Source organism: Tachyglossus aculeatus, chromosome 4, assembly GCF_015852505.1.
Source record: "Tachyglossus aculeatus isolate mTacAcu1 chromosome 4, mTacAcu1.pri, whole genome shotgun sequence".
NCBI lineage: Eukaryota > Metazoa > Chordata > Mammalia > Monotremata > Tachyglossidae > Tachyglossus > Tachyglossus aculeatus.
The window spans coordinates 18,332,360-18,348,769 of record NC_052069.1 but is presented as its reverse complement, the minus strand read 5'-3'; the positions used below and the strand labels follow the sequence as shown (position 1 = coordinate 18,348,769).

The 16,410-nt window shown below is 43.2% G+C and overlaps 1 protein-coding gene across 2 annotated transcripts in view; it reads right to left on the bottom strand.

The window, feature by feature from the left end:
* The window catches only part of CC2D2A (coiled-coil and C2 domain containing 2A), a 185,507-nt gene that overhangs the window by 106,641 nt on the left and 62,456 nt on the right, over positions 1 to 16,410 (bottom strand). For both annotated transcript variants that reach the window (XM_038745219.1, XM_038745218.1), the window contains 6 exons: positions 13,346 to 13,555; positions 10,275 to 10,381; positions 8,730 to 8,870; positions 7,126 to 7,282; positions 5,064 to 5,299; positions 304 to 481 (listed from right to left, as the gene is read on the bottom strand). In XM_038745219.1, coding sequence (XP_038601147.1) covers positions 304 to 481; positions 5,064 to 5,299; positions 7,126 to 7,282; positions 8,730 to 8,870; positions 10,275 to 10,381; positions 13,346 to 13,555 — 1,029 coding nt within the window. The remainder of the gene's footprint in view (positions 1 to 303; positions 482 to 5,063; positions 5,300 to 7,125; positions 7,283 to 8,729; positions 8,871 to 10,274; positions 10,382 to 13,345; positions 13,556 to 16,410) is intronic.

Genomic DNA, 16,410 nt, shown 5'->3' with positions numbered 1-16,410 from the left:
AGTCTTGTTCCACAGGGGGTTCACAGTCTTAATCCCCATTTTACAGATGAGGTAACAGGCACAGAGAAGTGAAGTAACTTGCCCAAGGTCACACAGCAGAGAAGTGGCAGAGCTGAGTTTAGAACTTAGGTCCTTCTAACTCCAGGCCTGTGCTCTATTTACTACGCAACACTTTTTATAATTGCAAATAAATTTTAGACTCTGAATTAAAAGTTGAAAAATCTCAAACACACACACACAAACACACACACAAAAAAACCCCACATAAGTATTGTTAACATGTTCTAAAAGTAAATTCGGTACCTGAAGTGTTAAACACTCTGGCCAATTGAATATTTGCAAATTGAAAATTTGTCCAAAGTGAACTTGAAAGTCTGCACTTATCTGGCGAGTGACTGTCCTGGACACTTCTTTGTTATTGAAAAGGACCTTCACAAACACTGACCGCTTCTTGAGATCTTCTCTTCTTAAAAGTTCTGCCCTGAGAAAACATTAGGAAAGGTGGACAAAGGCATTTTCGCACTTAATAAAAACAAATGCATCTCCCAACCTGCCCCAAACCAAAATACTATCAACTGCTCTGCAGAAACTACACACAAACTAAAAATTGTATTTTAAAAAATGTTTTCATTACAGATTGAATTTGACTTATTAGAGGTCTGCTGAGCCATGTATGGAATAAAGTACCCTTGGGTAACATCTTTGCCCTAGAAAGATTCCCAGAAATTTATAAAATTAGAGGATTGCTATTCATCTAAGATAGTTTCGCCCAGTATCTCATCGTCTCCCTTGTTTGATTTAAGACCAACGCCAGCACCTTACAGATACTAGCATACCATTTATAATCCTGTAGCCATATGAATAATACCATTCAGAAAAACTAATAGATATGATCCCAAGCTCCCAATCCATTAGATACATTTATCATGACAAATTAGCAAAAGGGTGACATAATAATGCTGGTATTTGCTAAGTGTTTACTATGTGTGAAGGACTCTACTGAGCTCTGAGGTTCATACAAGATAACCAAGTCCCACACGGGCTCTCAGTCTCACCTGGAGGGAGAAGAGGCACTGAAACTCCATTCTGCAGCTAGGGAAACTGAGGCACACAGAAGTTAAAACTTCTGCCTATGATTACGACTTGCCTATGATTACACAGCAGGTACGTGGCAGAGCCGGGACTAGAATCCAGATCCTCTGATTCCTAGGCCAGTTCTCATTTCCACTAGGCCATAGTGCATTTACTGTTTCAGCGTGGCTTAGTGGAAAGAGCCACTTGGACTTGGGAGTCAGAGGATAATAATAATAATAATAATGATAGCATTTATTAAGCGCTTACTATGTGCAAAGCACTGTTCTAAGCGCTGGGGAGATTACAAGGTGATCAGGTTGTCCCACGGGGGGCTCACAGTCTTAATTTCCATCCTTTGTAGAAAAGTGATCCGGGCAGCAGAGCGAAGTATGGACTGGAGTAGGGAGAGACAGGAGGCAAGGAGGTCAAGTGAAGTGACTTGCCCAAGGTCACACAGCAGACAAGCGGCAGAGTTGGGATTGGAACCCGGGTCCTTCTGACTCCCGGGCCTGGGAGAAATTGAGGGGAGATGAAATCGAATTACAGTGAGTAGGTTGGCATTAGAGGAGAAACGTTTGTGGGCTGGTTTGTAATAGGAGAGCAGCGAGATGAGGTAGAAGGGGGCACGGGGATTGAGTGCTTTAAAGCCAAAGGTAAGGAGGAATTTCTCTTTGATGCGGAGGTGTATGGGCAACCACTTGAGGTTCTTGAGAAGTGGGCTGAATGCTTTCGTTTTGTTCAGTCTTGGAATGTCCTACCTCCCCGCGGCCCGGCCATAACCGACAATTACTCTTCCCACCTGCAAACCTTTACTGAAAGCACATCTCTGCCAAGAGGTCTCCCCTGACTAATCCCTCATTCCTCTTTTCATTCATTCAATCGTATTTATTGAGCGCTTACTGTGTGCAGAGCACTGTACTAAGCGCTTGGGAAGTACAAGTTGGCAACATATAGAGACGGTCCCTACCCAACAGTGGGCTCACAGTCTCCCACTCATTTCTGCGTTTGCCGACTTGCTCCCTTTATTCGCTCCTCCTTCACCCCACAACACTTATGTACGTATCTGTAATTGATTTATTTTTATTAATGCCTGTCTCCCCCTCTAGATTGTGAACTCACTGTGGCCGGGGAGCGTGCCCACCGACTCTGTTACATTGTAATCAATCAATCAATCAATCGTATTTATTGAGCGCTTACTATGTGCAGAGCACTGTACTAAGCGCTTGGGAAGTACAAATTGGCATCACATTGTACTCTCCCAAGCCCACAGTACAGTGCTGTGCACACAGTAAGATCTCAATAAATATGGTCAATTAATTGATCAATTCCAGCTCCCTGTTTTATACCGAGCTCAACTCAGCCACACTATTGAAACTCAAAAATGAAAACAAAAACTCTTCCCACACGGGACTCAGCTCGTGCCTGGGCAAACACACTTTTAGGCCATGGAGAGAAACTTTGCTGGACCATTAATAATAATAATAATAATGGCATTTATTAAGCACTTACTATGTGCAGAGCACTGTTCTAAGCGCTGGGGAGGTTACAAGGTGATCAGGTGTCCCACGTGGGGCTCACAGTCTTAATCCCCATTTTACAGATGAGGTAACTGAGGCACAGAGAAGTCAACTGATTTGCCCAAAGTCACACAGCTGACGATTGGTGGAGCCGGGGTTCGAACCCATGACCTCTGACTCCAAAGCCCGGGCTCTTTTCCACTGAGCCACGCTGCTTCTCTAGTAATAATAATAATAATAATAATAATAGTGGTATTTGTTAAGCGCTATGTGCCAAGCACTGTTCGAAGTGCTGGGGGGGGATAAAAGGTGATCAGGTTGATGCACGTGGGGCTCACACTCTTAATCCCCATTATACAGATGAGGTAACTGAGGCACAGAGAAGTTGAGTGACTTGCCCAAAGTCACACAGCTGACAACTGGTGAAGCCAGGATTAGAACCCAAGACCTCTGACTCCCAAACCCACGCTCTTTCCACTGAGCGACACAGCTTCCAAAAAACAATCGTGGTCGGCAGGATACGAATCTGCACGGGGAACCCCCAATGGATTACTCAGTCAATCATATTTACTGAGAACTTACTGTTTGCAGAGTACTGTACTAAGCACTTGGGAGAGCATAATATAATAGCAGACACATTCCCCATCCACAACGAGCTTACGGTCTAAAGGGGGAGGCAGACATTAATATGAATCGATTACAGATCTGTACACAAGGGCTGTGGGGTTGGGAGGAGTGATGAATGAAGGGAGCAAGTCAGGGTGATGCAGAAAGGAGTGGTAGAAGAGGAAAGAAGGGCTTAGCCAAGGAAGGCCTTTTGAAGGAGAAGGGCCTTATTGAAGCCTTCAATAAGGTCTTGAAGGTGGGGAAAGTAATTGTGGGATGGTAGAGGGAACAGGCTTAAGCCTTCTTTTTTCCTTATAATTCCAGGAAAACTTTCTCCTTAACAGTAACTGAGTGGCTTTGACTTCAGCACTATGAGAATCCAATTATGCAATCCTAACGTCACCTAAAAGTTTAAGACACTCCCTAGTTGTAAGTTAGCTTTTCCAGTTTATATAGCTTTTCCACACAGCTATTACACTGAATTACGCAATCCTAACGTCACCTAAAAGTTTAAGACACTCCCTAGTTGTAAGTTAGCTTTTCCAGTTTATATAGCTTTTCCACACAGCTATTACACTGATCCAAGCAATTATCCTATCCTGCCTTGACTACTGCATAATTCTCCTGTCTCACCTTCCCTCTTCTCCCTATTCCAGTCCACACTTCCCTCTGCTGCTTCATCATCATCATCATCAATCGTATTTATTGAGCGCTTGCTATGTGCAGAGCACTGTACTAAGCGCTTGGGAAGTACAAATTGGCAACATATAGAGACAGTCCCTACCCAACAGTGGACTCACAGTCTAAAAGGGGAAGACAGAGAACAAAACCAAACATACTAACAAAATAAAATACATAGAATAGATATGTACAAGTAAAATAAATAGAGTAATAAATATGTACAAACATATATACACATATACAGGTGCTGCGGGAAAGGGAAGGAGGTAAGAAGGGGGGGATGGAGAGGGGGACGAGGGGGAGAGGAAGGAAGGGGCTCAGTCTGGGAAGGCCTCCTGGAGGAGGTGAGCTCTCAATAGGGCCTTGAAGGGAGGAAGAGAGCTAGCTTGGCGGATGGGCAGGGGGAGGGCAATCCAGGCCCGGGGGATGACGTGGGCCGGGGGTCATGCTTGGATCATGTTTCTAAATAAAAGTTCAGTCCCTGATTCCCCAGCCCTCAAGAACCTCCAGCGGTAGCCCATCCATGTCCTAATCAAAATGTAACTCCTTACCATTGACTTTAAAGCCCTCAATCACCTTGTACCTACCTATCTTCCCTCGCTGATTTCCTCCCACAGCCTGCTGACTGTACGTATCTTCCCTTGCTGATTTCCTCTCGCAACCCACTGACTGTACCTACCTATCTTCCCTCGCTGATTTCCTCCCACTGACTTCACTCCTCTACCATCTACTTCCAAGAGCCCTTACCTGACCAAACCCTCATTTCCCCTACTTCTTCTCCCTTCTGTGTCACTCTTGCATTTGGATTTCTACTCTTCATTTCTCTCAGTCCCACAGCACAACCATAATTTGCTTTAATGTCTACCTCCCCCTCTAGGCTGTATGCTCCTGATGGCCGGAGAACACATCTACTAACTCTGTTATATTGTGCTCTCCCAAGTGCTTAGTACAGTGCCCTGCACCTGAAGAGTGCTCAATAAATATGAAAGACTGACTGATTCTCAAGGAGAGTTCAGATTTCTCCCTCGTGGATCAGTATTCTCAGCAACAGGTTATGATATCCTACCCGCTTCAAAAATCTTCCCAACGAACAGGCTAAAAGCAGAGAAGTTGAGGCAACCCACATGGGAGTAATTGTCAATTTGGAAAGAGAAATTTTCCTTTTGAGGTGGAGCGAAATCTTACCTCGGACACAGCTCGTTCGGTGTCACGCTTCCAGCGAGGCTCAACTCGGGAACTAAAATTGGCTCTCCAGGTTTCCTTCGGCTATGCGCGGCTCTGTCTCGAACCTGCCGTTCGAACTCTGCTCTGTCAATTTGTTCAGGAGGGACAGGTTTCACGGGCCCCTCACCAAGGTCCAGATCTTCCGTGTCTTCCTCCTGTTGGTCTTTTGTCTGTTTTTTCTTTTTCTTCTTGAGCTTCTGGGGTTGCATCGTAGAAGCCAGAAAAAAAAAAAGATACATTCATCGTACTTAAGCTTTTACTGTCTCTCGACTACAGCAAAAAGGTATTAGTTGTAATAACACTTATTGAGTGCCCACTTCGTGGATGGACTGCACAAAGCACTCGGGAGTGAACAAATGATCAATTCTCTGCCCATCCAGATCTTAATCTCTAATGGAGGAGAGAGGTATAAGAGTATTTACCAGCAGCAATCAAAATAAATAACTGGATGAACAAATATGTAGATGTGTGTGTGTGTATATATATGAAATGTATATTCATATATATATATATAGATATATGTATATATATATATATATCTTACCTGCCTTACCCCCTTCCCCTCCCCACAGCACCTGTATATATGTATATATGTTTGTACATATTTATTATTCTATTTATTTATTTAATTTGTACATATTTATTCTATTTATTTTATTTTGTTAATTTGTCAATATGTTTTGTTTTGTTCTCTGTCTCCCCCTTCTAGACTGTGAGCCCACTGTTGGGTAGGGACCGTCTCTAAATGTTGCCAACTTGTACTTCCCAAGCGCTTAGTACAGTGCTCTGCACACAGTAAGTGCTCAATAAACATGATTGATTGTTTGATTGGGACCATCTCCATATGTTGCCAACTTGTACTTCCCAAGCACTTAGTACAGTGCTCTGCACACAGTAAGTGCTCAATAAATATGACTGATTGTTTGATTGGGACCATCTCCATATGTTGCCAACTTGTACTTCCCAAGCACTTAGTACAGTGCTCTGCACACAGTAAACGCTCAATAAATACGATTGAATGAATGAATGAATATGAAATGTATATTCATATTATACATATTTAGATATATATATAAAATGTATATTCATACATGCTGTAGATAGGGATAGGCGTTTAAGTCCTAAAAGCTGACCTGACATGAGCCTGTTTATCTGCTCATTTCATAGTAATAATAATGACATTTATTAAGTGCTTACTAGAACAGTGCTTTGCACACGGTAAGTGCTTAATAAATGCCATTATTATTATTATTATTATTACTACGTGCAAAGCACGGTTCTAAGCACTGGGGAGCTTACAAGGTAATCAGGTTGTCCCATGGGGGGCTCACAGTCTTAATCCCCATTCTACAGATGAGGGAACTGAGGCCTAGAGAAGTCAAGTGACTTGCCCAAAGTCACCCAGCTGACAATTAGCGGAGCTGGGATTTGAACCCATCACCTCTGACTCCAAAGCCCGTGCTCTTTCCACTGAGCCACGCTGCTTCACCAATTTCTTGTAAGTTGGATGGCAAAGTACTAATATTCTCAGTGCCGGTGGATCTGCCATGGAATGCAAAGGGAAGAAGCAAGGCCTACTGGCAAAAGTGTGGGCTTGGGAATCAGTATGACAATCTATCAACCGAGGGCATTTATTGAGCGCTTCCTGTGCAGAGCACTGTACTGAGCGCTTGGGAGAGTAAAATACAATAGAGTTGGTAGACATGATCCCCGTCCACAAGGACTTTACATTCTAGAGAAAGACAACCAGCTGGAGATGTGCAAATCGTGCCCAGGGGCTGGGAGACAGATGAATATCAAAATGCTTGGGGTGCTACATAAATATTGCTGCTGCTGTTATGAGCACCTCAAAGCCTCACCTCTTCCCTTTGGCAAATGCATTAAACCTGATGGAAGCTTCAGTGGGCATAAGGAAGACTACAACCATTTCATTCAGAGCCCGTCCAGACATGTGACACCAATGGCTGAACTTCCCAAGTCCCGTGTGTTCCCAAGTTAACCCTGTTCAATTACTTCCCCTCACCTGGGCTTTCTTCCACAGTCTCCATTCTCGATATTCAGTGTTATAGACTTCCATTTTCTTTTCATACTTTTCCACGTCCTCCTCTAATAATTCATTTATTTCTGCTTGAATTTCAGCTTCATACGCCCGTTCATCTGCTCTCTGATCAACTTCTTCCCTTTAAAACGATTTACGGTGATTCAACGATTCTTTAGGTAAGGGTGGTTACTTTTTTTTATGGGATATGTCGGGTGCTTACTACGTGCCAGGCACTGTGGTAGACACAAGCTCATCAGGTTAGACATAATCCATGTTCCACATGGGACTCAGAGTCTTAATCCTCATTTACAGATAACTGAGGTACGGAGAAGTTAAATTACTCGCCTCAGGGCACACAGCAGACAAGTGGTGGAGGCAGGATTAGAACTCAGGTCTTTCTGAGTCCTGGGCCTATGCTCTATCCACTAGGCCATGCTGCTTCTCACTGTCAAAGGTGAATTCACTTCTTCAAGCTACTGAAGTACTACTTTAAAAACTGGCACAGACGACAATGTAGAAATAGTTTATTTTGGGCTTCAAAAGCCATTCGCTCATCTACATGGCCTGATGTCCTTTTCATTAACATTTTTGAAAAATGATTGTGCAACATTACCAGTTTGATCTACTTAGTGTTATTCCAATAATAATAATAATAGTGGTCTTTACTAAGTGCTTACGCTGTGTTAACCACTGCGCTGAGCACTGGGATGGATACAAGCAAATCAGGCTGGACACGGTCCCTGTCCCACACGGTGCTCACAGTCTTAATCCCTAATTTACAGATGAGGTAACTGAGGCACAGAGAAGGGAAGTGACTTGCTCAAGGTCACAGAGGAGACAATAATATTAATAATAATAATAATGATGGCATTTATTAAGCGCTTACTATGTGCAAAGCACTGTTCTTGGGGAGGTTACAAGGTGATCAGGTTGTCCCATGGGGGGCTCACAGTCTTAATCCCCACTTTACAGATGAGGGAATTGAGGCACAGAGAAGTTAAGTGACTTGCCCAAAGTCACACAGCTAAGTGGCGGAGCCGGGATTTGAACCCATGACCCCTGACTCCAAAGCCCGGGCTCTTTCCCTTGAGCCACGCTTGGAACCCAGGTCCCAGGTTTGTGTTCTATCCATTTGGCCATGCTGCTTTCTGATGGCTGAAATTACAGACAGGTTCCTTATCAGGATCTTTTGAAAGATAATGTAGTCCTATTTTAATTTGAATGATAGAGTGGACAATTTAGAAGGAAATACTAAGGAGATTTTAATAATAATAATAATAATGATGGCATCTGTTAAGCCCTTACTATGTGCCAAGCACTGTTCTAAGCGCTGGGGTAGATACAAGGAAATCAGGTTGTCCCATGCAGGGCTCACAGTCTTAATCCCCATTTTACAGATGAGGGAACTGAGGCCCAGAGAAGTGAAGTGGCTTGCCCAAGGTCACACAGCAGACAAGCGGCAGAGCCGACATTTTCCCATTTGGCACACATTAATAGTGCTTATATCACTAATGGCCAGAGGGTGAGCACGTAGTCCCTCAAGCTACTGGTCTATCAAGTAGTCTGTGAACGCAATTAAAACATACTTTCTCAAACAGAGTTTCATGGGTGTGTTGGTAAACTTCTGAAAGTCTCGAAGGGATTTCATTTCTTTCCAAACTTTTATTATGGTCTTGAGCAATGTTCGATCTTTTTCTTGTTCAGCATCACGGAGTCTTCTTGTTTGCCTGCAAAATATATATATATATCCTCTAAATGTCCACGACGGTACGTGAAAAGTGATCCCGGCAAAATACTCTAAGTTACTAAACTAATAATGTTAAGAGCCGAATGCTATGTTGGTAACTTGAGAGCTACAATATTTCAAAACCTGTTATAGAATGGCCAGTCCAAATTTGGAAAGTACGGGATGTGATTTTGGAGAGTTGTATTCTAGTCTCTTTAGGGCTGGAGAATCTGAATTCAATTATAGCTAATTCTCCTGAGCTGTATAACTCTTTAAACAGAATTATTATAGGCATATCTCATTAAAATAACCTTTTGAAATCGTTGTGCATAAACAGCATAGAAAAAGCATAGTTCTCATGGACTGAAAAAATTTTAAATAGGAACACTTTATTGCTGCCCAAATAAGATTATGTTGGAGATATTTGGTGCAAAGATCAAATCACGAGAATTACACCTACAATGTGATATGATGGCATTTCATAACCCCAGAGGGTTATGCACTGCCAAAAATATGTTAATTTGGTTTTCTACGAATATGTTTTTTTCCTCCTTTTAATTCCTCTGACAGGCAAGAAAGGAGCACCTTGCCTTAAGAGTTTTTCTATGCACACTACTCAATCATCATCATCATCAATCGTATTTATTGAGCACTTACTATGTGCAGAGCACTGTACTAAGTGCTTGGGAAGTACAAATTGGCAATATATAGAGACAGTCCCTACCCAACAGTGGGCTCACAGTCTAAAAGGGGGAGACAGAGAACAAAACAAACATACTAACAAAATAAAATAAATAGAATAGATATGTACAAATAAATTAAATAAATAGAGTAAAAAAATATGTACAAACATATATACAAATATACGTATCCATACAAATCCATACAAATATACATATCCAATGTTTTCTTCTAGAATTCTTCTATGTTATATTAAAATAAAAATATTGTTTTCCTGTCCCATGGCACAGACAGGCCCGCTGCCAAATTCCTCTTTCTCACAACCTCCAGAATTACCACTGGCTTCAAAAAGAATTCTTGGCCAGATGAAAATGCAGCCGAGCTATTAAGAGGCTGCTATAGTACTGCTTGTCCAACGGTTCACACAAGATAACAACTGCATTAATGTGCTATTTTCAGTGAGGGCAGCAATTTTCACCACTATATCTGAACAGAGTTTAATATTGCTACTCTAAGTATATGACTTTAATTGCTGAAAAGGAAATGGTTTCCTTTTACCGAAGCCCTTTAACCCCCAATTGCCTAAAAACCTCTCTTGGGACCAACTCCAAACCTATCCTCCCGTAGCCTAAAAGGCTGCAAAGTGACAGCAGCCTACATTAAGGAGGGATGGAGTGAGGTTAAATGGCCCAAAGATTACTCTGCAAAGGAATGAGTTACTCACCGAATTTCTGATTTATATTCTGTTCTGCTTTGCTGGGCCACGTGGCTGGACCCAGGGGTTTTAGTGGGGTCGGGGCTACTCTGGACAGCATTCCTCAGCGCATGAAGCTTGAAAGAGATGCACGGAAATCACAGGATGGTTAGGCGGGCTTAAACCGTAACACACATGCATCCTGTTATTGAAACATATGGAACATTAAACATTTCAAAAGGAATGGGAGATTTCCCAAGGATGGAGGGGATCCAGCGGTTGCCCATCCACTTCTGCGTCAAAAACCCCCCAAAAAAGAAAACCCTCCTCCCCATCGGTTTCAAAGCACTCAATCGTCTTGCCCCCTCCTACCTCACTTTGCTACTCTCTTACTATAACCCAGACCACATACTGTGCTTCTCTAATGCTAACCTTCTCATCATCATCATCAATCGTATTTATTGAGCGCTTACTATGTGCAGAGCGCTGTACTAAGCGCTTGGGAAGTACAAATTGGCAACATATAGAGACAGTCCCTACCCAACAGTGGGCTCACGGTCTAAAAGGGGGAGACAGAGAACAAAACCAAACATACTAACAAAATAAAATAAATAGAATAGATATGTACAAATAAATTAAATAAATAAATAAATAGAGAATGCCTCACTATGCCTCAATCTCGTATATCTGTCCCCTCGCTCACATCCTTGCCTCTGGCCTGGAATGTCCTCCCTCCTCAAATCCGACAATGACTCTCCCCTCCTTCAAAGCGTTATTGAAGGCACATCTCCTCGAAGAGGCCTTCCCTGACTAAGCCCCCCTTTCCTCTTCTCCCAATCCCCTCTGGGTCACTCTGACTTGCTCCCTTTATTCATCCCCGCTCCCAGCCCCACAGCACTTACATACACATCTGTAATTTACTTATTTACTTAAGTGCTTAATAAATACCATTATTATTATTAATGTCTGTCTCCCCGTCTAGACTGTAAGTTCATTGTGGGGAGCGAATCTGTCTGCTTACTGTTATATTGTACTCTTCCAAGCACTTAGTACAGTGGTCTGCACACAGTAAGCACTCTCCTGCTCTAGACTGTAAGCAGGGATACACTGGATTCCTAAGAGCTTAGTACAGTGCTCTCCACCCAGTAAGTGCTCAATAAATATGACTGTATATATGTATATCCTGTATATATGTATATATGTTTGTACCCAGTAAGTGCTCAATAAATATGACTGTATATATGTATATCCTGTATATACTGTATATATGTATATATGTTTGTACATATTTATTACTCTATTTATTTATTTATTTTATTTGTACCTATCTATTCTATTTATTTTATTTTGTTAGTATGTTTGGTTTTGTTCTCTGTCTCCCCCTTTCAGACTGTGAGCCCACTGTTGGGTAGGGACTGTCTCTATATGTTGCCAATTTGTACTTCCCAAGCGCTTAGTGGAGTGCTCTGCACATAGTAAGCGCTCAATAAATACGATTGATGATGATGATGATGATGATGACTGACTGACTGACTCTAGCTCTGCCCTTCCTTTGCTTTAGGTGGGATCACATAAACATTTCAGCATCAGAAAGTATTTTGCTTAGCTCGGTTCATGAGAGGACCTGGAGGATTAAGAAGGGCAGAGGAGAACAATCAATCAATCAATCAATCAATCAATCAATCAATCGTATTTATTGAGCGCTTACTATGTGCAGAGCACTGTACTAAGCGCTTGGGAAGTACAAATTGGCATCACATAGAGACAGTCCCTACCCAACAGTGGGCTCACAGTCTAAAAGGGGGAGACAGAGAACAGAACCAAACATACCAACAAAATAAAATAAGTAGGATAGAAATGTACAAGTAAAATAAATAAATAAATAAATAAATAGAGTAATAAATATGTACAGCCATATATACATATATACAGGTGCTGTGGGGAAGGGAAGGAGGTAAGACGGGGGGATGGAGAGGGGGACGAGGGGGAGAGGAAAGAAGGGGCTCAGTCTGGGAAGGCCTCCTGGAGGAGGTGAGCTCTCAGCAGGGCCTTGAAGGGAGGAAGAGAGCTAGCTTGGCGGATGGGCAGAGGGAGGGCATTCCAGGCCTGGGGGATGACGTGGGCCGGGGGTCGATGGCGGGACAGGCGAGAGCGAGGTACGGTGAGGAGATTAGTGGTGGAGGAGCGGAGGGTGCGGGCTGGGCTGGAGAAGGAGAGAAGGGAGGGGAGGTAGGAGGGGGCGAGGGGATGGACAGCCTTGAAGCCCAGGGTGAGGAGTTTCTGCTTGATGCGCAGATTGATCGGTAGCCATTGGAGGTTTTTGAGGAGGGGAGTAATATGTCCAGAGTGTTTCTGGACAAAGATAATCCGGGCAGCAGCATGAAGTATGGATTGAAGTGGAGAGAGACACGAGGATGGGAGATCAGAGAGAAGGCTGGTGCAGTAGTCCAGACGGGATAGGATGAGAGCTTGAATGAGCAGGGTAGCGGTTTGGATGGAGAGGAAAGGGCGGATCTTGGCAATGTTGCGGAGCTGAGACCGGCAGGTTTTGGTGACGGCTTGGATGTGAGGGGTGAATGAGAGAGTGGAGTCGAGGATGACACCAAGGTTGCGGGCTTGTGAGACGGGAAGGATGGTAGTGCCGTCAACAGAGATGGGAAAGTCAGGGAGAGGACAAGGTTTGGGAGGGAAGACAAGGAGCTCAGTCTTCGACATGTTGAGCTTTAGGTGGTGGGCGGACATCCAGATGGAGATGTCCTGAAGGCAGGAGGAGATGCGAGCCTGGAGGGAGGGGGAGAGAGCAGGGGCAGAGATGTAGATCTGGCTGTCATCAGCATAGAGATGATAGTTGAAGCCGTGGGAGCGAATGAGGTCACCAAGGGAGTGAGTGTAGATTGAGAACAGAAGGGGACCAAGCACTGAACCTTGGGGAACCCCCACAGTAAGAGGATGGGAGCGGGAGGAGGAGCCTGCAAAAGAGACTGAGAAAGAACGACCGGAGAGATAAGAGGAGAACCAGGAGAGGACGGAGTCTGTGAAGCCAAGGTCAGATAACGTGTTGAGGAGAAGGGGGTGGTCCACAGTGAACAAGTCATCGGTACCTTGTCTGTCAGAAGTTTGGTATGATTTTTCTGTTGCCTGGCAAGATACAAATCGTACAGCTGGGCCAGTTTGGCTGCTAGAACATGCTCACGGCTGAAGCAGGGATGATGAGTGAATATTAACCCCGATATGTCAACATCCAGTTGAAACGGTCCAGGAGGGTCCCCTGATCCAACGATGTATTGATTAGTGTGCGGAGATTTAACTGCCTAAAAGAAATTTAAAATAGACACGTACACACACTTACAAGAAATTTAGCCACAGGGTCTATGTTTGTGTCATTATTCACTAAAACAAAATATCTAGAACCTAGGCAAACTTTCCGTATGGTAGTCATTTTGCAATCTCATTTGAGAATATGGATTCGAAGATTAGAAATTGCTCACTTTCTTGGGCAAATGTAGTAAAATGGTAGGGATTAAACTCTTCTTGATGGCAGGGATTGTGTAGACTCATTCTACTGTACTCTTCGAAGAGCTTAACATCTCCTGCTTCTCTCTTTTCACATAGAGCAAAACCCTGAATTAACCTGGTTGGAGCCACTTTTGGTTAAGAATTCAAAAGTCTACGAAGTCAAGTCTGGCTTACTGGAAAGAGCCTGAGCTTGGGAGTCAAAAGTCGCGGGGTCTAATCCCAGCTCCAACACTGTGTGTGGTGTGTGTGTGTGCTGTGTGTGCTGTGTGACTTTGAGCAAGTCACTTAACTTCTCTGTGCCTCAGTTACCTCATCTGTATAATGGGAATTACGACCGTCAGCCCCACATGGGACAACCTGATAACCTTGTATTTACCCCACCACTTGGAACAGTACTCGCTACATAATAAGCACTTAACAAATACTATTATTATTATTATTATTATTATTATTATTATTCCAGGTATTACATGATAATGGGCAGCCAATGACTTCATTCTACATAAGCTGGTCTAAGGTCAATTTTCTTTCATCTCACTTCACTTTCGTCTTAAACTATATGAACTGAAAAAGCAGGAAGCTCACTGTTTTGCTCCACCTACACGTCACCGATTCCATTTTCTGTTTTCCCAGGGAATTCAGCAATGGGGAATGATGAAGTCACAAAATAAATGGGATCGAGAAACTGTGAGAAGGGATTGTTCATAATTTGGTGGTTGGTTAAGTGGTCTTTGCAGGCTCTTGTCTCTGCCAGTAATGTTCCCACTGGGGCAATATGCGAGTAGAGATGGTGGGGAAGGGGAGGGAGGGAACATTTTTTTTTAATAGAATTTGTTAAGTGCTCACTATGTGCCCGGCACTGTACTAAACGCTGGAGTAGATACAACCTAAGCAGGTTGGACACAGTCCATGTCACTGTGGGGCTCACAATCTTAATCCCCAATTTGCAGGATGACAAAACTGCTCTGCCATCTGCTAACCCAGCTCTGCCAATTGTCAGCTGTGTGACTTTGGGCAAGGCACTTAACTTCTCTGGGCCTCAGTTACCTCATCTGGAAAATGGGGATGAAGACTGTGAGCCCCCCGTGGGACAACCTGATTACCTTGTAACCTCCCCAGCGCTTAGAACAGTGCTTTGCACATAGTAAGCGCTTAATAAATGCCATCAAAAAAACCCCCCAAAAAACAGAGGCATAGAGAAGTTAACTGACTTTCCCAAGGTCACAAAGCAGACAAGTGGCAGAGTTGGGATTAGAATCTAGGACTTTCTGATTCCCAGGCCTGTGCTCTAATCTGCTTCTCATTTCAAAGTACAGGCAACAATTTTCCATCCAACAACTATTTTCCCATCCATACTTTCCATGTTGTTGTACTGTACTCTCCCAAGCACTTAGTAAGGTGCTTTGCACACAGTAAGCACTCAATAAATATGATTGAATGAATGAATGAACAGCTGCAAGACACAGGTCGCTGTAGACCTGGAAGTGTCAACTGAAAGTTAAGGGCAGGGAATGTACCTATTACATTGCTATATTGTACTCTCCCAACCACTTAGTTCAGTGCTCTGCACACAGTAAGCGCTCAATAAATTCAATTGACTGATTGAGATGCTCTCTGAAAGCTTGGTATATACTGGCTATGCCAACATCCCATGTCACTTCTGCGCCACTACTGAGAAAGCACAAATTTTTATTTGTCAGTGGGTTGGGACCAACCACCTTCTGGAATTACAATATTTCCAGGGGGATTTGTATTCTTCCAAGGGCTTAATAGGGCGCTCTGCACATGGTAAACAGCAGTATGAAGCATGATTGCATGAAATGCTCAGTAAGCTGGAGCACAATTTCTTCAATGTACATAATAATAATAATAATAATAATAATAATAATAATGGCATTTGTTAAGCGCTTACTATGTGCAAAGCACTGTTCTAAGCTATGTACATCCTATATTGATTGATTTTACTGTTTTAATACCAAAATTCAGCTGACGAATGGTAGCATTTCCTTTCACTCCTGGCCCAGGTGAACAGAGAGAAGAAAGGATGCTTCCACTCTTTTTTTTTAAAAAAAAAAGGTATTAAGTACTTACTATATCATCAATCATATTTATTGAGCGCTTACTGTGTGCAGAGCACTGGACTAAGCGCTTGGGAAGTACAAAATTGGCAACATATAGAGACAGTCCCTACCCAACAGTGGGCTCACAGTCTAAAAGGGGGAGACAGAGAACAAAACCAAACACACTAACAAAATAAAATAAATAGAATAGATATGTACAAGTAAAATAAATAAATAGAGTAATAAATGTGTACAAACATATACATATATACAGGTGTTGTGGGGAAGGGAAGGAGGTAAGATGGGGGGGTGGAGAGGGGGACGAGGGGGAGAGGAAGGAAGGGGCTCAGTCTGGGAAGGCCTCCTGGAGGAGGTGAGCTCTCAGTAGGGCCTTGAAGGGAGGAAGAGAGCTAGCTATATGTCATGCATTGTTAAGTACTGGGGTAAATGCAAAATAATCACGTTGGAAATAGTCCCTGTCCCACATGAGGCTCACGATCTTAACCTCCATTTTACAAACTGAGGCACAGAAAAGTTAAGTGACTGGCCCAAGGTCACACAAAAGACAAGCGATGGAACTGGATTTAGAA